The sequence below is a fragment of the Coffea arabica genome, chromosome 10e (assembly GCF_036785885.1).
Source record: "Coffea arabica cultivar ET-39 chromosome 10e, Coffea Arabica ET-39 HiFi, whole genome shotgun sequence".
Classification (NCBI taxonomy): domain Eukaryota; kingdom Viridiplantae; phylum Streptophyta; class Magnoliopsida; order Gentianales; family Rubiaceae; genus Coffea; species Coffea arabica.
The window spans coordinates 46,110,597-46,136,096 of record NC_092328.1 but is presented as its reverse complement, the minus strand read 5'-3'; the positions used below and the strand labels follow the sequence as shown (position 1 = coordinate 46,136,096).

The following is a 25,500-nucleotide window of genomic DNA, read 5'->3' as shown; positions in this document are numbered from 1 at the left end:
CTAGTACAAGTTATCAACCTATCGGCACATTTTTGGCCTTTTAACTTTTACTATTAATTCATTTCTTTTGTAAAATTGAGTTTGAAAATTTTGATTACGTATCAGGACTTTTTAAATGATATACAAAATGGGCTGATTTATTATTCATCATTAAATTTCTAGAAATGTTTACACAGTTGTGTTAGGACAAAATTATGTTCACATATCATCTTCCAAGACAAAATGATACGCTTCAATCGTGTCCACATAGCGTTCTTCAATCATGTCCACATAGTGTCAGGACGAAATTGGAGCATGATAGTTGTCATTCAACAAAATGACCAACTTAGAAAAGAAAAAACTTAACCATTGAATTTTGGCTCATTAGTCACAAGAAAAGGATTAAATTTTTCTTTGAACTGTAAGTTAGGGATTTGAACCCTATTTGCAGTCAAAAAAATTTAAAAAAGGTGTTAGAACGTCTCTTTGTCTCTTTGGTCTAGTCAGGTCTGTATTTCTCTCTCTGTAGAATAGAATAGATTAGGTTATATAAATATAATCTTTCTATCATTATAAAATATGATAGATAAATTATACAAATGTTATCGTTATCGAAAAAAAAGAAAAGAAAAAACTTGCACTACTTTTGAGAAACACAAGGGCGTGAAAATTATTTTGCAAATCTCCTACTTCATAGCCAAAGGAGGAACAAAGCCAGAATATCTTAAAATATCGCAATTCTATCTGGTCACACATCCTGTACTTAGAACTTGTAAAGCCGCATTTCTATCTAGTTACATCCTGCTCATTTTCTTGGCTTTTAATTGGTTTATTTTTTCTTTTAGAAGTGTTTAAAGTAAATTATTATTAAGAGAGTTGTTTAAATTATTTGAAAAAAAAAACTTATCTTTCTTGGAAAAGAAAATATGAAAAAGCAGCTTCACGGGGTATCCATCTCACAAACTTTGCGCAGAAATATATAGCTTGTCGGGTCCATATCTTGAGCAATCTGAATATTTTACTCTTAAAACAGATATTCTCTTACCAATAAATGTGACATAGTACTCTCTCCTTTTTTTTTAAAAAAAAAAAATTCAACAGAAAAGGGATAAGATTTAAAAAGCTTGAGGTGGAGTACTATCCCTATCTCTGAGTTCATTGGGCAAATTATATTTTACCCCCACGTGGTTTCGTATTTTTTTATATAACCTCCCTATGATTTCAAAAGTTATACATAATTTTCTCATGATTTGGATTAAAGTGTCAAAAGTGATGAAAATAATGATTCATAACGGAATACTACTACTACTTTAGATGCATCCAAGAACAGGACCTCATGTGTGAAAATCGAGTAACATAAAGAAATGGTGAAAACTGAAAACGCATTGACCATACTTATGAACAATATCAAGTGCATGAAACAGGCTTACGTACAAGAAAAACCACAAGCACATGTATTGCATTTATTGGTTCATCATTCTAGTTTATTACAATATCACACGATTATAAAAATCAAATAAAGAAGTGTATCCACTCTTAATCTTAATTTCCATCGTGTTCTGCCATATCAATTTAGTAGCATGTATTCATGCCATTACACAAAAGAAATATATATAATGTTTAAGCGAGATCCCTGCTTTATTAATCATGTAGCAGAGATTTTTCTTTAGCGAAACTCTTCAAGGGGATGTAGGAGGACGATACAGAGGAATGGCATCGAATTTCATCAATCCTTTGTTGCAGTCATCGCCATTTCCCTCTCCGCTAGCAAAGTAGTTAGGGCTGATCTTAGTTAGCACGTACGAGAATCCATCTCCACCTCCTTGATTAGGTCCTGCCAATAGAGTTGCGTGGCTAAAATCGCATGTTAGGAAGCTGTATAGGTTTGGTAGCAGGTACACGCTGTGAGGCTTCACGGTGTCGCTAGGAGGAGGATACTTGAACACTGATGCACCACCAACAACAATGAAGGTTAGACCAAAATAATTTAGAACTTTTACATTCTATTGAGTGCTTAATCACGTTTGCTCTAGATTTCACAAAATCTGATTATAGATAGTGATCGTAGAGAATAATCAGAATCAGTTAAAGTTACTCTTGGTTGGTATTTTTTGGAATTTTAACCTTTTTAGCTATTAAAAAACCTAAAACTTCGGTACTAAAAGCAAAACTTGAACATCAAGAAAATTTGGTTATTCAAATTAGAATCTATATATAGTCAAGAAAAATAATCAATCGAGAACAAGCTTAATAACATTCCAAGGTGATTAATGTATCTCAATATTGCTAGTAGATTTGGAATATCCACTCCAAATTATCCAATTACCTGCCTAGACTGGAATTAGAAACAAGTGTATACGAAAATTGAATTGAATCAGATTTCCTAACTCAGCTCAGACGTTAGTCTAGCCTTTGTATCTAGCTATGAAAATTTCGAATGCTAATACAATGCTAACCTAGTATGTCACCGCGGAAAAAGGCACCGTGGTTGAAGGCCCACTCAGTGTAATTGTAGCCATAACGCCATCCCTCGGATCCTCCAACAACAACTGTTTCAGCTTGGCTAATTGCCAAGGTGGCTCCTAAGGTTAGGAGGAGGACAAGCAATCCTTTACCAAAGCTGATGGCCATCTCTATTGTATGTATTGGGATCAAATGCAGGTAGAAAAGATAAGATATGGGTAGTTGGATGATATGAATTTGGGATGTTGTAGTTGGGTTTATATAGACGTTCCTGGCAAGCTGATCCAAATCTTGTTAACTGGTTCTCAAAATGAAAAAAATTTCCAAATGCTGACTAAAATGAACATGTACAAGATCATTTTTCCAGTTTTCTTGGGTGATGTTTGAAAATCATACAACAAAATTCTACATTTCCATGCCTTTGACCGCAGAATGGCTTCAAGGTTGCATACGTTGCAAGACTTGTGAAGTCCCAAAGGGTGGGCGTAAAATGTAATAGTGTTGGTCGACGAGGAAAATGTAAGAGCCAGGGTGACTAAGTTTTTTCAAAGGCGAAAAACGATAATGTTCCTATGATTATGACGAGCCCCGGAAGTCAGTAAAAGGCAACAGAAGTTTGGGTTGGTACGCACCGGAATTTCACACGAAGCTCTGAAACGGTCCGGTGCATCAAATTATAGGCATTTTCTTTTTCCTCATTGGCCAGGCAATCGAAAAAAGAAGTGCATTTGGAAAACTTTTTTAACAGAAAAATCTTTGTTTTTTTTTTCTTATGGTAGAAAACAGAATACTTTATTAATTCCAACAAAATCAAAATGGCTTTCTAGATTGATGGACACAAAACAATAATCAAGCGTAAACCCGTAAGAAAATGTTCAAGAAATTGATATACGAGGTAAAGGGAAATTTTCTATGTTGATGATGAAACAAGCTGCGACTGCTCACCATATACAAACGGAATTGAGGCTACTGACAATTATATGAAACACGAGGCTATGCACTTAATAAGCCCTATGCGACTAACTTACAAACTGACTAAGACTAGCACTAATACATCCTGGAATGGAATTGAAGCCGCGTGGCCATTATACTAACTAAATAATATAATTCTCACTACTAACCAAATAACGTTAACTTGGTTTAATTTCTCTACATAGATGCTTATGTTGTCTATTAGGTTTTCTTGCCTCCAATTTTCTTCTATCTTGAAAATGAAGGATAAGGGCATCAAGGAAATGTGACACCAAGCACTAGATCAATTTCAGGGTGAGAAAATTAAAACCTTTGATCATTGGCTATGTTCATACCCTATAATTGCATCTTTTATCCAAAATGGAGATTATACATCACTTCATGTACAACAGTTCAAGAAACGGAGAACAACAACAAAAAGAAATAAAAAATAAACAACAGTTCAGGAAATGGAGAACAACGAGAAAAAGAAAAAAAAAAGTAAAAATGGGAAAAAATGGCATAATAAATGATTATTGATAGGTGCGGGGTGTGTATATAAAAATATACTCTTGCTTCGTTGCAAATTTTAAATTTATAAATTCTTAAATACCCCACACACAACTACAAATATACAGGTCGTATTTGAATATAGAATATTAAGAATCGAGTCTACAGGGAAGATGGATAATTACTGGTATTACTAAAGCTTCTCTATTATTTAGACTATCAACAAATTAAAACTAATAAACTTATGTTACTAATGGGCAGAAAAATACAAATGAAGTTTCCCATGTAATGGAATCTCTATTTACTCATGTTAGTGCTACTTCCTGACTAATTGAGTATCAAAATATTGGTTAATTTATGGCGTAATTTCCTAATGCTCGTGATATCCACTTTCACAGGTGCACCAACTATATCTATGACTAATTCATACCTATTTTCGTGGTTATGAAATTAATTACAAACTCATTTGCTTCTATTAAATTACATGGAACAAGCCATCAATGCTACAAAGAGCAAGGGTGATTAAGTCTCTACAGAGACGAAAAATATGGTTATGGTACTATTTTTGGGACAAGCTCGGAAGTCAGTTAAAACAACTGAGTTTGAATTTCACGAAGTTTTGAAATGGTCCATCAAAGGCATTTTCTTTTGGCCAGACAGTCGAGAATGGGAGTGCATCTGGAAAACTCTACACCAACAAAATCTTTGCCATTTTTTCTTCGCAGAAAACGAAATACTTTATTAATTCCAACAAAATCAAAATGGTCTTCTAGATAATTATGTTGCCGATTTGGTTTGCTTGCCTCCAATTTTTCTTCTATCTTGAAAAGGAAGGATAAGGAAATTCGACACCAAACGCTGAGTCAATTGCTTGGTGAGAAATAAAGACCTTTGATCATGGGATATGTTCAATTTGTTACTTGCGTAAATGTGGGAAAATGGAGAATATACATCTCTTGATCATAATCCAAAACGCAGAGTATACATCTCTTTATGTTCAACGACCCAGGAAACTAGAGACAAAAAAAAAAAAAAAGGGAGGAAAGCAACATACTCTTAAAAGACATAAATAAATCATGATTATAGAAGTTGAGTAAGTATAAGTGTATAACTACCATTACAAAAGTAAAGTTTTTCTTTTTTCTTTTAAATAAAAATTAAAAAGAAATGGTTGAAAAGGTATAATATGAAGACATTGATACGTATTGGTTGTATATTGTTGACGCGTATCCAAATGCATGTGGTTATGCATCTGTGTGGAAAATCCTATATTTTGGACATGTGAAAATTTATGGAGTTTATTTTCAGCTTCTCAATGAATAATTCTTGCACATTTGAACCTTTCAAGTTCCAACTATCAGTGATCACTTGTTTGCAGCATTTCAGTAAATCTTTCCTTGCTTAGTAAGCAAAAAAGACAAAAAAGAAGGAGGGGGGGGGGGTCTCTAGGATGTTTATTATGTGTTTGTATTGTTTAAAAATTTTCAACTTTTCAGGGAAAAAAAAAAAACAGAACTTTCAGGGTCCTCAACCAAGCGGACTTTGTGAGCAAGTCAAGTTGGCAAATTAACTTAAGTCCTCCTTTGTTATCCTATTCCTCAATGTTTGCTTTTCGGGCTCCCGTATAGTTCGACATAAAGTACCCAGTTTTACTTTGACTCCCCATCTCCTCCAGTCAGCCATTACCGCCCCACATCAGCCTCCTCCATCCCAACAGCCCAATCTATGATTGTGCGAGGTAATTAATAAATTGTAAACAGTTTGTGTCCTGTTCTGTTGTCAGTCTTGTGCCACCCTTAACTCATAAGTTTATTCAGGTTGAAATTTTTTTTGGGACAATTCAATCTTGATTGCATCGAGAAGTAAAAAAGATCTCGATTGTATCTATTCATTTCCTGTTACTTCTTGTTTTTTCTGGAGGAATTGATTTTGGTACAAAGGGGTACCTTATATTTCTGGTTGTTTTCAAATCTTGATCTTTTGTTATCCATTGTAGTATAGGATAATATCAGAAACCTCCCATGAAGTTTCTCTTAATAACACTTAATATTTTTGAGATTTTCAAAATATCACTTACTTTCTTCCTCTTCTACAGAAGGGAAAAGTAAGGGGGTTGTTGAAAAAGGAGGAGAGAGAGGAGGGAGGCTGCCAAGGGAGACGGAGGGAAAAGAAGGAAGAGGAAGAAGGAGAAAAAGGAGGAAGGAAGGAAAGAGAGAAAGGGAAAAAGGGAGGACAGAGGAGGAGGGAGAGGCAGAGGTGGTGGTGGAGGAGGGATGGTGGGTGGTGGGTAGAAAAAGAAAGAGGTGATAGAATTTATTAATTATATTTGTATTTTTTGTTAGGTATATTTGAAATTGTTTGTATTTGGAGTGTTTTTAGATTGTGTTACTTTAGATTTCAAAAATAAAAACCTATATTCTAAAAATTCTCTAATCAAAGCATAGACTATATTCAAAACTAGGAATTGTGAGACACTAGAGCTAACCAAATTACCTAATTAAATTACTTTCTTTTTATTCTGACAATTGGGGGCACCTCCTTTGATGTTTGAAAAATTATAAATTTATTTTCTTTGATATTATGAAAAGACTATTTCTGGCCTTCACACAATCTACAAACCCTAAATGAAAATTCAGTTTAAAACATAATAAATGAAACTCTTTCACGCTAATACCTTTTTATCCGAAAGTTCTAAACTCGTCTCACACAGTACATGGAATTCTTGATTGAGCTAATCATCCACTACGGATGCTTCAAAGCATGGCTCCAATTTGTGTACCACGAAATTCTTTATCTAAACGGGTAACGATGGCATTTAAATTCTTTTATCATTTAATTTTCATTAGGAATTAAATCGTGACAATATAGGATATTCGTTAGTTTTTTTTTGTGCTTACATCATCAATTATTACAAAAATATAATTTTTAAGAAAGGTTTATGTAATCTTTTAAACCTCAAAGAAGTGCCTGTAATTGTCAAAAACCCACAGGAGAGGTTTCTTAAGTTATTCCCTCTTATTAATTAACATCCATATAACTAGTGATTTTACTTGATTTTGTTCACATAATTTTAGAGGACCACCAACTTGGTCTCCTCCACCGATAAAATTAACCGAAATGATGAGTATGTAACATTCATCAACATCAAGAGGAGAAGCCACCATTTTCTGCAAGAGGAATAAAGAGGTCGATAAAGAAATGAAAAACATGACCATCTCTTTCTAAACTGATAGTTAATACAATTTGTTCATGTTAAAACACTCACAAATATATAAGGGGGAGACAAATGTACACCATAATAAAATATGTGTGATAAAAGATAAATAAATCAATCACATATCATTAATCACACATAATAATTAATAATACCCTCAACCTTTCACTTTTTAACTGACCATAATAATAAGACTCCTCATTTGTAGATTATATGTGTTGTTTGACAGCTATAAGAAATTACTTAATAAAATACTAATTTTTAAACAATAAAACTACCATAATTTGATTTAAATAAAACTATGAAAAACTCAATTTGATTAAAATACTGCTATACAATAATATTGCAACTTTTTTTTTTAAAACTTGAACTTCGTTTTGGTCCTTTCCAGAAAAATCAAGATAAATTATTTTTTCTATTTAGATTTTAGCACTTAGTTACAGTACTAAACCGGGGATTATGAAGCACACTTGATGAATATACTTTATGCATCAATCGTTACTCTATTGTTTTCAACTAGTTTTAAAGTCAATTGCATGGGTACTAAATTCTCCACCATTAATTAAATCTTAGTCGTCCTTTCATAGGTCTTCACCAAAAGTCTTTACGTCTTATCTGTTATCGATAAGGACAAATTATATCAGAAGATTCTAAGTTGTATACTGGTACTGTAAGCCCCCACGGGGTAACTTGGACGGTGTGCTCCCCTTCTTTAGGGTATGGCCACTTACCTGGCAACCAGGGTTCGAGTCCCGTGGCTTACATCTTCGGTGTGGAGTGGGGCCTCCTCTCCCGGAGCACAGGGGGATTAGTCGGGCCCCGTAAGGATTGATCCAGACACCCCCTATGTCGACAAAAAAAATATATATATATATAATGGTACTGTATATTTTCAAATGCATAAGTACGTGCACATTATTTAACTTTTTTTGGTGATTAAAATCCTCTGAATCTCAGTAATGATTTTGTAATTCTAATGAGTAACTAGAAATGCGGAAACTAATAACAAAGGCAATGTTAGATTTCTCTTTTTTTTATTATTGGCTTTTTATTTTTTTTGGCTCAAAAGAAAAGAAACCAATAGTAAAAAAAGCGAAATCTAACATTGCCTTTGTTTTTAGCGTTTTTGTATTCGTCAGCAGCTTGATTGGCAGTTTCTTGCATATTTTTTTGAGTTCTTGCTCATTGTAACGACCTTATTGCTAATTGCTAATAAAAGGGGTGTTTTAATAGAAAAATAAAAAGAAATCTTAAAATTTTTTTATAAATCTCTCTTTTGTTATTGGAGTACAAAACTGATATACTTGCATCACTGGCTATGATGGCAAAGTCTCAAAATTTGGTGGGAAATACTGACATCTATATTAAAGGTCCTATCCTTTAGGGTTAAAAAAAAAAAGCCCCTTATGGTATGTCTAATACATAGAAAATCCTCCCGTGATTTCAAAACATATATACCTCATGTTTTGAACTAAATTGTAAACTAACAAAATTCGTTAAACTTAACGGAATCCGGTAAATTTAACGGAAAATTTAATAGAATCCAGTAAATTTAACGGTAAACTTAACGGAATCCGATAAGTTTAACGGCCGAGACCATCATTTTCGTTAAGTTTAACGAATTCTGTTAGTTTACAATTTAGTTCAAAACATAAGGTGTTATTTTGTATATTTTGAAACCACAGGGGATTTTTCTGTGTATTAGGTATACTAGATGAGACTTTTTTGTTTTTATCCCTATCCTTTAAAATAGATTTTCTGTGAAATTGTATAGCATTCCTTATGTAAATTTCACAATTTTGGAAGGAACTTTAAATGAACAATTTAGACAAGTGGAGATTACATTTGTTTTGTATGTCGGATTCACTATTTGATAGAAGAGCTTCTCACAATTTGACTTGGTCTTCTAATTGATTACATAGTTTACTTTAAAGAACACAAGAGAGAAAGAAACTGAGTGAGAGATAGAGAGAATCATTGGTGCCCAAAAGGAGGCTATAATTATTTTGCAACAGGCTTACGTACAAGAAAAATCACAAGCATTTATTTGTTACTGTTTCCAGTTTATTACAATACATATCACACGAAAAACCAAATAATGAAGCGTATCCAATCTTATTTTTCAGAAGCATGTTGCAGATCGATTGTGGCTTTGGCGAAACACATCAGGGGAATGGAGGACGATACAGAGGTATGGCAACGAATTTCATCAATCCTTTCTCGCAGTCGTCGCCCTCTCCGCTAGCAAAGTAGTTAGGTCTGACCTGATTTAGCACGTAGGAGAAGCCATTTCCACGTCCTTGATTCAGACCTGCCAACCGGGTTGCGCCCCTAAAATCGCATGTCAAGAAGCTGTACAGGTTTGGCAGCAGGTACACGCTGTGAGGCCTCGAGATTTTGCTAGGAGGACCATACTTGAACACTGATTCACCAGCAAAACAACTAAGGTTAGACCAAACCAACACTAATACTCATAAATTTTTCTAATAATCAAAATTAGTTAAAGCTACTCTTTGGTAGATTCTGTGTTTTAACTTTTTTAGCCATTAAAAAAATCTAAAGTTTAGATGTAAAAGCAAACAAAAGCATTAAAAATTGATTATTAAAAATTAGAATATATAATCAAAGTAAGATAATCAACCGAGAACAAGCCTTAGAAAAGGTTTCCAGCAGATTAATAATATTAACCAGTTTGTTAGTAGATTTGGAATGTCCAATCAAAAGTATATCCAATTTATCTTGCCTATGCTAGAATGAAAAAACAAGTATATATCAAAATTGAATCGAATCAGATTTTCTAATTCAACTGAGACGCCAGTCTAGCCTTTGTAGCTATAAAAATTTCGGACAATAAATACAAGGCTAACCTAGTGTGTCGCCGAGGAAAAAGGCACCGTGATTCTTTGCCCAATTATTGTAATTGTAGCCGTAGCGCCATCCCTGAGACCCTCCAACAACAACTGTTTCAGCTTGGCTAATTGCCAAGGTGGCTACTAAGGTTAGGAGGAGGACAAGCAATCCTTTGCCAAAGCTGACGGCCATCTCTATTGTTTGTAATCGAATCAAATGAAGCTAGAAGTGATAAGATGTATAGGCAGATGGATGATATGAATTTGGGATGCTTTAGTTCGGTTTATATAGATGTTCCTGGTAATCTGATCCAACTCTTGTTGACTGTTTCTCAAGATTAAAAAAAAAAAAAAAAACCCAGCTGTTGACCGGAGGATAGAATGTGTAAGATCATCATTTTGCCGGTTTTCTTACGTAACGTTGAGAGAATTGCACAACAGAATTTCTAGATTTTCATGCCTTTGACAGCAATATGGTCTACTTTAATTCGTCTAAATCTCATTAATGCCCTGAGGAGGCTTCAAGGTTGAAATTCTAGCAAATTAGGTTGCATAGTTACAAGAATTGTGAAGGCCGGAAGGGTGGGCATAAATGTAATGTTGTTGGTTGGCAAGGAAAATTTAAGGGCCAGGGTGCATGATTTAGTTTTTCTCAAAGATGAAGAATATTATTAGGGATGGCAATGGGGCAGGGGATACCTCCCCCAACCACCGCCCCGTTGCATTTTAATTCCCCACGCCCCGCCTCGCTTCCCCCGTGGGATTAAAAAAAATTTATTATATAATTTCATTATAATTAAATTTGAGCAAGTAATCAAGTACTAAAATATCAACACATCACCAAATTATTATTCATTGTAATTTCACAATTGAAACTCATAAAAATAGTTAAACAAAGGTTATTTGAATACAATCTAATATGATAAAACAAATATAACTAAAATAATAAAGTTTTCACTTTTGATACAAATATAATCACTAAATTATTATTGTGTTTTTTTTAGAAAAAAGTGTTATTGTATTAAGTGTAGTTAGGAATTTAACATAAATGTATTATTAATAAATTTAGTATAAATAATTAATAATTTTTATTAATAGACATGTATAATTAGTAGTATAATTGATAATATCATTATATATATAATTATGTGTATATATATATTTCAAACGGGTGGCGGGGCGGGGGAGTATACCCCCACCCCCCGCCCCATTTCTAAACGGGGGGAAAAATTCCCCCCCGCCCCAATGACCCCCTCGCGGATGCCTGCCCCCGTTGCCATCCCTAAAATAGTGTGTTTGGATTGTAAGTTATTTGAGATATTTTTACTGTAGCACTTTTTGTGATGTGATGTATGTGAGATAAAAAAGTAATTGGGAAGATAAAAAGGTGTATTGGAAATTGTAATGGTGATGTCAGCAAATATATTTGGCCAAATAATTGGCTGTCCAAACACATATATATATATGTCTGTTTGGAAGAAATATTTTTTTGGAATGATGATATATTACGTTTTTGGGATGGGGTATAAAAAGATGATTAGAAAAAAATAAGAAAAAATATTAAAAATGTGTTTATGATGTAAAAAAAAAATTATATAAAAATGGCTATTCAATTATGACTTTATGAGGAGCTCCGGAAGTCAGTAAAAGCAACTGCACTTGTGTTGACAGGCACGGGAATGTCAACGAAGTTTTAAGACGCTCCATCGAAGACATTTTCTTTCTCATTGGTCTGACAATCGAGAAAGGATGTGCATGCAGAAAACTTTATAACAAACAAGTCAAAATGGGTTTCTGTAAACCTATATTGACGATTTCGTTTGCTTGCCTCCAATTTTCTTCCATCTTGAAAAGGAAGGATAAAGGCATAGACGAAGGAAAATGTGACAGCAAGCCGCTAAATCAATTTCTCTGTGAGAAAATAAGACCTTTGATGATGGGCTATGCGCATCTCTCTTGCTTGCAAAAATTAATGCAACAAAGACATGATGGCAGGAAAATAGAATTACCACTCTTAAAGGACATGATTATTAATGATCATTGAAGTTGATCAAGTTGACTACTGTTATGAAAAAGAAAATGGGTATGAGTTTCCATTTTCAAGTTTCTTTTTATTTCTTGAATTAAGAAGTGAAAAAGAATTGGTTGAAGAAGATTTTGAATAAATATTGGTCTTTTAATTGTTGATGCAGGACTCATGTTTGGTGAATCCTATACGTTTGGTTTGGACATGTTGTGAAATTTTATCTCAAGAAATTACCGCCAACTTCTCAAATAAGAATATTTTGCCTATTTGAAGAAGAAGAAGTAGCCTATCTAGGATGTATTTTTTTTCTACTTAAGACTTTTGAATATTTCCCAAAAAAAAAAAGAAGAAGAAGAATCTTTCAATGTTCTCAACCAAGCAGACTTTGCGATCAAGGAACCTTGGCCTCTTAATTAGCCCAAAACCCATTTTGTAATCCCATTTTGACATAAATTACCCATTTTAGTTTGGGACACGTATTTTACTTAAATGAGCAAATTACTTGGCTACCCACTAAACTTTTCGAATAATAGAGTTTTGGTCATTCAATTTTTAAAAGTATGCATTTACCCGCTAAACTATCAAAAATATAATGTTTGGGCCATTTAGTTTATTTCTACCATGGACTCGCACAACTCATGAGACATAGTCGAGGGGCAATTTAGGAAGCACAAAATGTATCTACCTATTAAATTATTGCGCGAGTATGTACTTACCCACTAAACTATCGTACAAATATATATTTATTTATTTATTCACTAAACTATCGTGCAATCCTTAGATATGACAAACTTAACTGTGGAAATAGATAGAATGATCCAAAATTTATACTTTTGATTATTTAGTGGGTAAGCATATACACATAAAAGTTGAATGGTTAAAACTCTACTCTTTGAAAAGTTTAGTAGGTGTTCAGGTAATTTGCTCTATTTAAATCAATACTGGTGAGTTAAAACAAACAAAACCATCCAGTCTAATTGGAATCCCCATCTCCTCTAGTAAGCCATTGCCACCCAAAATTCAATGTTTTAAAACTCGGATAGTTAATTGAATCGATGAGGTGTTCGAGTCAAGATTCAACCGTTTGGACCGATTCAACCCTGGTTCAATGAATTTTTTTAAAAATAATATATATATATATGCACAAAATAAGACATGCAATGTACTAATTTAAAACTTTATATGATGAAAAGTTTAATATTTTCGACGAACTTGGATTTTCAAAAATAAATTTTTTAAATTATAAGTTGAAACAAATAAAGTTCATCTCAATTTCAATTATATCTACCAAAAAATAATCTTAGATCCAACCCAAAAATATCACTATATTTTGAAATTATACAAAATTCATGTCTATGGGAATTAGACATTGTGAGTTTAAATTTTAATTCACGTTTTTGGGATTTAGAGATTGCAACTTAAAAAAAAATAAAGTTTGGAGTTTGAAGAAAGTCAGGAGAATCGAAAATAGAGATGCAAACTTGATAAGAAGCAAAAAATGAGATGAAAGTGAGTGATGGTGGCATTTAATAATTAATCTTTAGGGTTATAGAAAAAAAATTGTTTTTTAATTTTTTTCAATTTAATAGACGAAAATAAAATTAAAAGAGAGAAGAAAATATCAATAAATTAAAACTAAAGAGATTTGATTAAAAAGAAGGTTACTAAAGAAAAGAGGAGAGAGAGAGAGAGAGAGAGTTGAAGATTATAAAAAAAGAGTCATGAGAGAATGAGATTTTGTAGAGAAAATGGAGGAAAGAAAGATAGACGTTTATCTTATATAAATGTGTTATCAAAAGATAGTAATCGGATGTGATAGTGCAATGGCTACTATGCTGGCTTCGTATCACAGAGGTCCTGAATTTGATCCTTGGTAGCCACATTTTGCAAAACTTAAAAAAATATTGAGGAAAAAATCGAAAAACTGAAGCTCGGATTTACCGGTTCTTGACCAATTTTTTGACAAGGTCAACTTTAATATAAAACCAAACCAGTGTCATGGCCGGTCGGGAACCGGCCGGTCTAGTTGAGTTTTCGAAACATTGCCAAAATTAATCTCCTCCACCCCAACAACCCTATCTTAGATTGTGCTAGGTAATTAATAAATTGCATTTTTTTTTTGGAAAAATCAATTCATTGAAGTGTTCTACATGCTTAATCCAAATATATTACTTCCTAGAATTTTTTAAATTTAAGATGATAGGCAATTAGGTAGAGATTTTCTTGGTAATCATAATCAGTTGAACTTAGCAACTTTATGTTTAGGATATTTCAATGTTGAATGTATATTTTCTTCTTTCTGTTACTTCTTGTTTTCCGGACGACTTAATTTGGTAATTCAAGGTACCTCCTTTTATTCTCCATTGTAGTGCACAATCTTGGCTTCGCGGCATTTGATTTCGTCAATAACATATCACAAACGCCAAATCCAATGATTAAAATCCCTTTCCAGATATAGGCTGGAACCAACGTAAAGGGTATCGAAAAGAAGAAGATTTTGACTTCGCAAGAGCAAGGGGAGGCTGAGCAGAGAGCGCTTGCAGCTGCCCCTACCTCAAGTAACCATCATCATTTTCTGCAACAGCCATTATATATTAAGCCAATCAGAGTTCCTGTTCTCGACTTCCTGGACAAAATTAGGTAAAGAACTGCATAGCTAGCATTTGGGAGAGTAGAAATCAATTACAATTGCCGGCTTTCCGGTGTTCGAGTCTAAAGCTATTCCATACTTATAAAACGTTGATTTACAAATAATCTTGGCTATTAGTGTATGCTGAATGGTGTCAAAAAACTAGCGAACCAATTCACGCAACAAACTGAACCAACATAAGTCTATTATTTTAACGAGTTTAAAGTTGTATTCAAATTTGAATGATTTACTCGTCAAGTTGAATATAAATGAACTTTTATTCAGCCAAACTCGAGACTGGCTTATTCGTGCTTGATTTTGATACATTGATAGTTGAGCAACCAAGCTCAAATAAGCTTTTAGCAATCCGATCTCAGTTTGAATTTTAAATAGTTTAACTCATTTTACAACTCGATTTTGCAAATAAGATTTTAATATAAACAACTGGACAGATATTAAGTCTGTTCCATCTAAACTTGTACTTATTTTGCCCCCAACCCAAATTGGACATCATTGTCCCCGCCATTGGACATTATGGTCTCCCTATCTCTCATTTATTTAGCCAGTGAGCAACTGAACGAGACACTGGTATTACCCGGAATACAAGATGCATCCAAGAATAGGATCTCAAGTGTGCAAACTATGCAAAATCATTTCTCCAAAAGAAAAAATTATGTAAAATAAAATAACGAGTGAAAACTGAAAACCCATGACCACGAATTTATGAGTAACAAGTGCATGTAACAGGCTTACGTAGAAGAAAAACCACAACTAAATAAATTGCATTTATTTGTTACTTTTTCCAGTTTATTACAATATCACATGAAACAACCAAATAATGAAGCGTATCCAATCTTAATTTTCATCTGCAATATAATTTTTTTTTATTTTTGAATAGTAGCACGTAATCATGCTACGCACATAAAATCAATACTTGAGCAAGAAGCATGTTGCAGATCGATTGTGGCTTTGGCGAAACACATCAGGGGAATGGAGGACGATACAGAGGTATGGCAACGAATTTCATCAATCCTTTCTTGCAGTCGTCGCCCTCTCCGCTGGCAAAGTAGTTAGGTCTGACCTGATTTAGCACGTACGAGAAGCCATTTCCACGTCCTTGATTCAGACCTGCCAACCGGGTTGCGCCCCTAAAATCGCATGTCAAGAAGCTGTACAGGTTTGGCAGCAGGTACACGCTGTGAGGCCTCGAGATTTTGCTAGGAGGACCATACTTGAACACTGATGCACCAGCAAAACAACTAAGGTTAGACCAAACCAAGTTAACACTAATACTCATAAACTTTTCTACTTATTGTTCTCGTGCGCTTTATATTTTGCAAAAGCTGATTATACAAAATAATTATAAAGAATAATCAAAATTAATTAGTTAAAGCTATTCTTTGATAGATTCTGTATTTTAACTTTTTTAGCTATTAAAAAAAATCTAAAATTTAGATGTAAAAGCAAACAAAATCATTAAAAAATGATTATTAAAAATTAGAATATATATAATCAAAGTACGATAATCAACAAGTATATATCAAAATTGAATCGAATCAGATTTTCTAATTCAACTGAGACGCCAGTCTAGCCTTTGTAGCTATAAAAATTTCGGACAATAAATACAAGGCCAACCTAGTGTGTCGCCGAGGAAAAAGGCACCGTGATTCGATGCCCAATTATTGTAATTGTAGCCGTAGCGCCATCCCTGAGACCCTCCAACAACAACTGTTTCAGCTTGGCTAATTGCTAAGGTGGCTACTAAGGTTAGGAGGAGGACAAGCAATCCTTTACCGAAGCTGACGGCCATCTCTATTGTTTGTAATCGAATCAAATGAAGCTAGAAATGATAAGATGTATAGGCAGACGGATGATATGAATTTGGGATGCCATTTCTGGGTTTATATAGATGTTCCTGGCAACCAGATCCAACTCTTGTTGACTGGTTCTCAAGATCAAAAAATATCCAGATGTCGACTTGATAGAATGTGTAAGGTCATCATGTTGCCGGTTTTCTTAGGCTATGTTGAAAATTATACAGCAGAATTTCTAGATTTTCATGCCCTTGACCGCAGTATGGTTTAATTCGTCTACAACTCATTAATACCGTGAGGAGGCTTCAAGGTTGATATTAGGGGTGTTATTGAATCGTATCGAACTCCAGTATTGCCATACTCAAAGCACAAACTTTATGCCTAATAGCAGAATTTGAATTTGAACTCAAGTTTGAGCAAGTTGTTTGAACAAAGTTCAAACTCGACTTGACGTAATATTTGGAGGGCTCAAACTCAAATCGATAAAACTCGAGAAGTTGGTGAGCTCAATATCGAGTTCGAGTCCCCAAACTCAATATATGGTTATGGTCGTAAATATTACAAATAATCCATTTAAAAGAGTAATTTAATTATTTATAATATATTAATTAATATTACACCAAGTACTCGATAGAGCTTGATGAGCTCTTGAGTGTATGATATACATACTCGAGCTTGACTTGAAGACTCAATCAAGTAACTCGGCCTCGACTCGAGCTCGACATTAACCGAGTTTGACTCGAATTATTGACCGAACTTGAGTCGAACTATTGACCGAGCACTCACGAACAAGAGTCGAACTACTCGATTGAGTTGCACCCTCGGTTGAAATTCTAGCAAATTAAGGTTGCATACGTTACAAGAATTGTGAAGGCCTAAAGGCTGGGCATAAATGTAATGTTGTTGGTTGACGAGGAAAATTTAAGAGCCAGGATGCATGATTAAGTTTTTTCAAAGATGAAGACTATGTCTGTTGGGAAAGAAGATTATTTGAAAAACTTTTTTGGAATCATGATGTAGGATGTGATATAAAAAGGTGATTAAGAAATTTAATAAAGATTAAAAGAATATGTTTATGATGTTACAAAAAAAATTATATAAAAAATGGCCATCCAATTATGACTTTATGAGGAGCTCTGGAAGTCAGTAAAAGCAACTGAATTTGGGTTGATAGATACGTGAATTTCAACGAAGTTTTGAAACGGTATAGCAAAGGCAGTTTCTTTCTCATTGGTCAGACAATGGAGAAAGGAAGTGCATCTAGAAAACTTTATAACAAAAAATAAAAAAATCAAAATGGCTTTCTGTTAACTTATGTTGACAATTTGGTTTACTTGCCTCCAATTCTCTTTTATTTTGAAAAGTAAGAAAGATATAGAAGGAGGAAAATGTGACAGCAAGCCGCTAAATTAATTTCTTGGTGAGAAAATAAGACCTTTGATGATGGTCTATGTTCATCTCTCTTGCTTGCATAAATTAATGCAAAAAAGACGTGATGGGAGGAAAATAGTAATACCACTCGTAAAGGCCGTGATATTAATGATTATAGAAGTTGAGCAAGTCCACTACTGTTATGCAAAAGAAAATGGGTATGAGTTTCCATTTTCAAGATTCTTTTTATATCTTGAATTAAGAAGTGAAAAAGGATTGATTGAAGAGGTACAATATAAGAAGATTTTGAATAAACATTGGTCTTTTAATTGTTGATGCATGACTCATGTGTGGTGAATCCTATACGTTTGGGCATGTGGTGAAAATTTATCTCAAGAAATTACGGCCGATTTCTCGAATAGGAATATTTTGCATTTTTTAAGAAGAAGAAGAAGCCTAGCTAGGATGTATTATTTGTTCTGCCTAAGAATTTTGAATTTTTCCAAAAAAAGGAATCTTTCAATGTTCTGAACCAAGCGGACTTTGGGATCAAGTAACATTGGCATCTTAATGAAAGCCCAAAACCCATTTTGTAGTCCCATTTTAATATAAAGGGTAAAAAACAAAAAAAACTCTTGTGATAAATCTAATATACAGAAAAAGCCCCCTGTAGTTTCAAAATTTATAACACGACACCCCGTACTTTGAACTAAATTGTAAAGGTGACGGAATCCGTTAAACTTAACGGAATTGGACGAAATGACCAAAATACCCTGATATAATTAAGCAAAAGATTGCTCAAAAAAATCATTTGTTTTATTCTCTAGATAGAGAGAATTGAGAATTAAGGGGTAGAACAGGTATATTTGTTAAAAATTAGGTGTAATTTTTTTTTTAGGTTCCAATAAATCATTTCCGTTAAGTTTAACGGATTCTGTCACCTTTACAATTTAATTCAAAGTACGGGTGTCATGTTGTATATTTTGAATTCATGGGGGGCTTTTCTGTGTATTAGGTTTACCACAAGGATTTTTTTTGTATTTTACTCTAACATAAATTTTCCATGGGTAAATTACATATAACCATCCTATAGTTTTGCACAATGCCAGATGCTGCTCTAAAGTTTCAAAATAGCCACATAACTCCCATTTAGTGGAATTAGACTAGAAGCGGTCTAAAAGTGCGTGTGATGAAATAATAATATCCACTTAACCTCCCCTATGGTTTGCATAAATATCCATTTTATTCTCCTGTGATTATTTCATTTATTCACGTAATCCTCCTATGATTTTGTACGTGGTGGTTAAGTCATTGTTTGATTTAACATTTACATAAGAGCACTAGTGGTATTTCAACTAATGACGTTATATAAATTATTTTTCATTAAATTTGCAGTTTACATTAAACCATAAAAGGTGAAATGAATATTTTGAAACGTTAAGGGAGTTATGTGGCAAAAAATGAAACCACATGAGAGTTATTAATAATTTGCTCTTTTTAGTTTGGGACACATCTTATTTAAATCAAGACCGGCGAGTTAAACAAACAAAACCATTCAGTCCAATCGGAATCCCCGTGTCATCTAGTAAGCCATTGCCACCCAAAATTAGTCCCCTCCAACCCAAAAATCCTATCTCAAGTTGTGCGAGGTAATTAATAAAGAATTAATCTTTGTTACATTGTCAGTACGGATTTGGATGTATATTACATCATCTCAATTTAAATTTAAATACTTGCAGTTTTCCTGGTTACAGGAAAGTAGGAAACTGTAATTGATTTCTACTGTCCCAAATGGAAGTTATGCAGACTTCAATTTGTCCAAGAGGTTGAGAATTGGAACTCTGATTGGCTTAATTTTATGATGCCTGATGCAGAAAACGATGATGGTTAACTAAGGTACTCACGAGTCGCAACTCCATCCTTGTTATCATGATTTGTAAATCTCTAGGTGAAGTCTGATTTTTGTTTAATTTTTTTTCAGTGTAAATGGAAAGTTTTGAATCCAAAAATCTTTCACTCACACTTTCTTCCATCGTGCCACCTAACCCATCCCTCCCCCAATCTAGGTGAAGTTTGATTTCCTTCTTAATCGTTTGATATTTTATGTGTTTTCTTTCAATGGTATATTGTTGTCATGTTACAACTTTTGATGGTCTTAATTAAGAGTTTTTTTAAAAAAAATTAAGACTATGCTTTTTTTTTTTGATAGAAAAACTAGAAAATTTCATTAAGGTGAGGATAGGTCCATAGAAATTGCAGAAGAAAGAAAAGGTGGTGGAGAATATCTCCAACTACAAATATCTAAAATAGAACTAGCATTCCTAGCTAATAAATGTATAGGCACATTTACATTCCTAGGAACCCAATTCAATGCCCTAAGTACAGAGTCTAACGTAATTCCAATTCAATTTGCATTGTACTTTTAACGTCACTATTTAATATTTAAAGGACTATAATAATTGAAACTCATATTGTGGAACAAAATGTAAAGTCAAAACTATTCTATCAATTATCCTAAATTTACTTAAAATTAAAAATTTTGAGGATCAAATTTGTTTTGATGGTAACATTAGGGAAGTCCAAAACTAAATATCTCCCAAATAAAATACTACCTTGATCAACGTTGAAATTCCATACCGAACCAATCTTACTTATAAAAAATTTCCCTTCAAAGTATGTCTAAATTGACATAGGCGAGTGATGCTGTGCTATAAAGATAATAGACGTGAGACCAAATATATTTACCGGTGTATTAAAATTTGATAAAAAATGTTATACAAACTTCTGGGGAGAATATCATTTTGCAATAGAATTTAGAAGAAAATTTTTTAGAGTACAGAGATTTAATTTTTTGAATCTCGGGGAGCTCAGCACTTGACAACTTCTTTTCATCAATGTTACTGTATCTTTAGAAGCGAAATTATCCAGGGAATTCTGATGTCCCAATGAACCCCGAGCTTCAATTTCCATCTCACCCCAGTATTTGATATTTGATTACTTCAAAAATATCATGCGTTGCCTACAAAAAGTTGATTTAATGTGCTTTTTTAATTTTTTTTCAAGTAAGGAAAGGTTGGAATTTGAGAAGCAGGAAGAGGATAGGGGGGATTTAATACAAGACTTCTAAGTTCTGGAATTTTAACCTTAACTATAAACTAAAGCGTTCTTGGCAGTTTAATGTACCCTTGGAAACCAATACTATTAGCTAGTAGTCTTCGTCGGACTAGGACTCAGTGCTATTGTGATTTATACAATTCGGTGCAGTTATTGTACATATTCAAATTTGTAATGTACAATTACATCATAATATTATATTGAATATTTTATTCATATATATCAATTTTTTCATAAGTACGATAATGGGATATAATTGTATATCCAATAATATAAAAAGTACAACAATCGAACCAAATTGTTTGAACAACAATCCAACTGCACTGGCTTTGTTTCCATCTTGGTCTAACAAATGGCCTCGGCAGACAAGGACAAGAAAATATCTTCTACACTTTCAACCAGACTTGGGTGGTGATATTGGTTTGATTTTTTAGTTTTTGCACCAAAATCTGTGAGCTGATTCTTTCCTTTCCTTCTCTTTTCTTCAATCCAAACGGTGCCTAAATCCTAGTGAGAAGGTTTTGAAGCCTGCCCTCGAAACGCATCCCTACTTTTTTAAAAAAAAAATATATCATCATTCATTAAATCTGTAATAATGGTAGAAATTACATCAACCATATAGAAATACAAACAAATCTAAAGAACAAAGTTAAATGGTACAAATTTGAAAATTCAAAGAATACTACACTGTAAAATTCGCAAAATATCTAAGAGATAAAATGCTTATAGATGCATGAGTCCCTTTCTTAATGTCCTTGTTTCAAAAATTATAAGGTGCAATTGCATCCAAACTATTTATGGTTGAGATGTTTTTATTTGAAAATTGGAATGTGGGACAGGAATGATTGTGCTTTCATCCAATTTTATTCAAATTTGACTTATTTATTTATCAAGTTGAATTTAAAGGAACTTTTATCGAGCCAAACTTGATTGATTAGTTGAGCAACTAAGCTCAAAAGAGTTCTTGAAAATCCAATATCAGTTCGAGCTTTAAGTAGCTTGATTCATCCGACAGACCTATTTGCAAATAATATAAACAATTGGTTTGATATTTAGTCCGTGCTCTCTAAACTTATGTACTTAATTTTTCCCCCAAATTAAAATTTTGACTCCGCCATTGATGACATATTACTGTCCCTATCTTTCAATTATATAGCCAATAAGCAATCAAACGATGACACTAGTATTAAACAGAATACTTTAGATACATCCAAGAATAGGATCTCAAGTGTGAAAAGCATGTAACGTAAAGAAAGAATGAAAACTGCCCCTCCTGGACAGCTCGGTTGGTCACGGGAACCTTCTTAGGAACCGTTGTCCATTCTTCCCCACCAAAGATCGAGTCCCAGTGATTACCGGTTCGAGGGGATGGAGCCTCTCCTCTCGGATCTCAGGAGGATTAGACGGGTCCGACATATCCGAAACCCGGATACCCCCTGAGTAGACAAAAAAAAAATGAAAACTGAAATTCCGTGGCCATATCTGTGAATAACAACAAATGCATGTAACAGGCTTACTTAAAAGAAAGACCACAGGCAATCTATTGCATTTATGTGTAAATCTTTCTAGTTTATTACAATATCACACGATTATAAAAATTGAATTAATAAGTGTATCCACTCTTTTCCATTGTATTCTGCCACATTATTATAGTAGCATGTATTCATGCCATTACATACAAAAAATTAAAACTCAAGCGAGATAACTGTTCGATTGAGCATGTTGCAGATGCGAGATAACTGTTTCATTACGCATGCTGCAGATTGTTGCTTTCAGGGGAAAGGAGGACGATACAGAGGAATGACAACGAATTTCATCAGTCCTTTGTTGCAGTCATCACCGCTTCCCTCTCCGCTAGCAAAGTAGTTAGGTCTGACTTGAGTTAGCTGGTATGAAAAGCCATCTCCACCTCCTTGATTCGGGCCTGCCAACAGGGTTGCGCCGCTGAAGTCACATGTCAAGAAGCTGTACAGGTTTGGCAGCAGGTACACGCTATGAGGCTGCACGGTGTCGCTAGGAGGAGGATACTTGAACACTGGTACACCAGCACGACAATAAACGTTAGACCATATTAAATTAACATTAATTTTGATAAGTTAGGGCTTGTTCTCGTCTATTTTAATTTAGTAAAAGCCAATTATGAAAAATGATTATCAAAATAATGAGAATCGGTTAAAACTACCCTTTAAGAAATTCTTTAAAAAATGATTATTTAAAATTAAAATCTATAATCAGGTAAAATAATTAATCAAGAACAAGCCCTAAAGAAGGTTCCAAGCATATTAATGTGCACCAGTTTGCTAATATATTTGGAATGTTCGTTCCAAATTATCGAATTAGGTTGCATAGCCTAGAATGAGGAAAAAAGTGCTTAGCAAAATTGAATTGAATCATATATTGTGACTCAACTGAGAAGTTAGTGCTCTAGCCTTAATTCGGACGTATAAAAGTTTTGAATAGTAATACAAGGCTAACCTAGTGTGTCCTTGAGAAAAAAGGCACCGTGATTCAATGCCCAATCAGTATATTTGTAGCCGTAGCGCCATCCCTCGGACTCCCCAACAACAACTGTTTCAGCTTTGCTAATTGCCAATGGGGCTATTAAGGTTAGGAGGAGAACAAGTAATCCTTTACCAAAACTGATGGCCATCTCTATTTTTTCTTTTTTCTTTCTCCTGTATTCGAATTAAATGAATGACGCTAGAAATGACAAGATGTATATGGTTGGATGATCTGAATTTGGGTTGTTTTAGTTGGGTTTATATGGATGTTCCTCGCAACCTAATCCAACTCTTGTTGACTGTCTCAAAAATAAAAAAATTTCTAAATGCTGACTGAGTAGAATATGTCCAAGATCATTTTTCCAGTTTTCATAGCTAATGTTGAAAATTGTACAACAAAATTCTGGATTTTCATGCCTTTGACCACAGTATAGTTTCCCTTGCTTCATCTAAATCAATCTCATTAATGCCCTCAGGAGGCTTCAAGGTTGCATACGTTACAAGGCCTGTAAAGGCCTAAAGGGTGAGAATAAATGTAATATTGTTGGTGGACGAGATAAAAGCAAGAGCCAGGGTGATTTTCTTCAAAGATGAGGAATATAGCTATGATTATGACGAGCCCACGGAAGTCAGTAAAAACAACTGAATTTGGGTTGGTACTACCGGAATTTCAAGGAGCTCTGAAACGGTCAATCAAAGGCAGTTTCTTTCTCCTCATTGGCCAGACAATCAAGAAAGAAAGTTTATTTGTAGAAATTTAGAGTTTAGACCAAGACAATTTTTGTGTGACAGAATACTTTATTAATTCTAATAAAATCAAAATGGTTTTCTAGATACTTTTGTAACCGATTTAATTTTCTTCCAATTTTTTTCTATCTTCAAAAGGAAATGTGAAAACCAAGCCCTAAATTAATTTCTTGGTGCGAAAATAAGACCTTTGATCATATGTACATTCCCTTGCACAAATGCAGCAAAATAATGGCCAACCTTATAAGTTATAATTAATTTGCATCTTCAATCCAAAACGGAGATTATACATCATTTCATGTTCAACAGTCCAGGAAGCCAGAGCAAAAACAAGAAAAAAAAAAAAAAGAAAGAGGGGGAGGGGGGCGGGGACATCAAACCGTTAAAAGGCATAATGAAATGCTTATAAAAGTTGAGCAAGTTTAATTACTATTATAAAAAGTAAAAAAAAAAAAAAAAGTATGAGCTTTCATTTCAAGTTTCTTTTTTCTTTTAAATAAAATTAACAAAAATTGGTTGAAAAGGACAATAAGAAGATTTTTGAAGACAAATTGGTCTTATAAAAATCACCCGTATGTAGGGATGTAAGGAACAAGACAAGACAGTATGATTAAATCTCCATATCATGTGAAAATATTCCTAAAATTTTCATCCTTATTACAAGTAGCAAAGCTACATTGTCATGAGGGTGGGCCATTGCTCCCCTAAACCTTTGAAAATTAAAACTTGTGCTTGGAATTTTCCAGAAATTGTAAATTTTGTGAATAGAGGGGAGTATAAATGATGTTAAGTCAAATATTTCATATAAGAAAAAACAGCAACAAACCCAAGAGTGAATTTTTATAGAGACATACATGTTTCTCTTTCAGTTGATGAAATTTTCATAAGAGATTGACAAAACGAATTAGTGGAAAAGAATAGCAATATATTTTTGATATTTTAACTAAGAGTTAATCTTATATACACTTACATTTATATACTATCACGATTAGACATTTGATAATTATACAAAATTTGAATTTCAATTTAAAATTCAGATTAGTTATTAAACATTCAATAGTGATATTGTATACATAGTTGATGTATTAACCAAATAGTATAGTTAAAAAAAAAAAAAAGGAAAGGGTAATCCGAGTCCATAAAGCCACAAGGTCAGTTTTGGAGGGGGGTTTGGAGAGAGGATCCAAGGTACTTATAGCAAGAATAAAATTGTTGAAATTACACAAATTCAAGGATTTGTTGAGGATTGACCTTATTTTTATAAGGAGATGCCCTTTGGTAGAAGAAGGATGTTTGATTGACTGATTTGTTAAGGATTAATCATGCTAAGGA

General features: G+C 33.6%; 1 protein-coding gene and 3 long non-coding RNA genes across 4 annotated transcripts; all 4 read right to left on the bottom strand.

The window, feature by feature from the left end:
* Nucleotides 1-1,410: 1,410 nt before the first annotated feature.
* LOC113713009 (uncharacterized) lies at nt 1,411-2,781 on the bottom strand. Its single transcript, XR_011821762.1, has 2 exons — nt 2,436-2,781; nt 1,411-1,924 (listed from the first exon to the last, which is right to left on the bottom strand). It is a non-coding gene; the product is annotated as an uncharacterized lncRNA (long non-coding RNA).
* A 6,313-nt stretch (nt 2,782-9,094) lies between these two features.
* LOC113713064 (uncharacterized) lies at nt 9,095-10,370 on the bottom strand. The gene is made up of 2 exons (XR_011821783.1): nt 9,985-10,370; nt 9,095-9,539 (listed from the first exon to the last, which is right to left on the bottom strand). It is a non-coding gene; the product is annotated as an uncharacterized lncRNA (long non-coding RNA).
* A 5,005-nt stretch (nt 10,371-15,375) lies between these two features.
* Nucleotides 15,376-16,555, bottom strand: LOC113713066 (uncharacterized). The gene is made up of 2 exons (XR_011822052.1): nt 16,257-16,555; nt 15,376-15,860 (listed from the first exon to the last, which is right to left on the bottom strand). It is a non-coding gene; the product is annotated as an uncharacterized lncRNA (long non-coding RNA).
* Nucleotides 16,556-22,692: 6,137 nt separating this feature from the next.
* On the bottom strand, nt 22,693-23,570 carry LOC113711565 (uncharacterized). The gene is made up of 2 exons (XM_027234721.1): nt 23,396-23,570; nt 22,693-22,955 (listed from the first exon to the last, which is right to left on the bottom strand). Exons 1-2 carry the CDS (start codon nt 23,568-23,570, stop codon nt 22,693-22,695), a joined length of 438 nt encoding a protein of 145 aa, XP_027090522.1.
* Nucleotides 23,571-25,500: the final 1,930 nt, after the last annotated feature.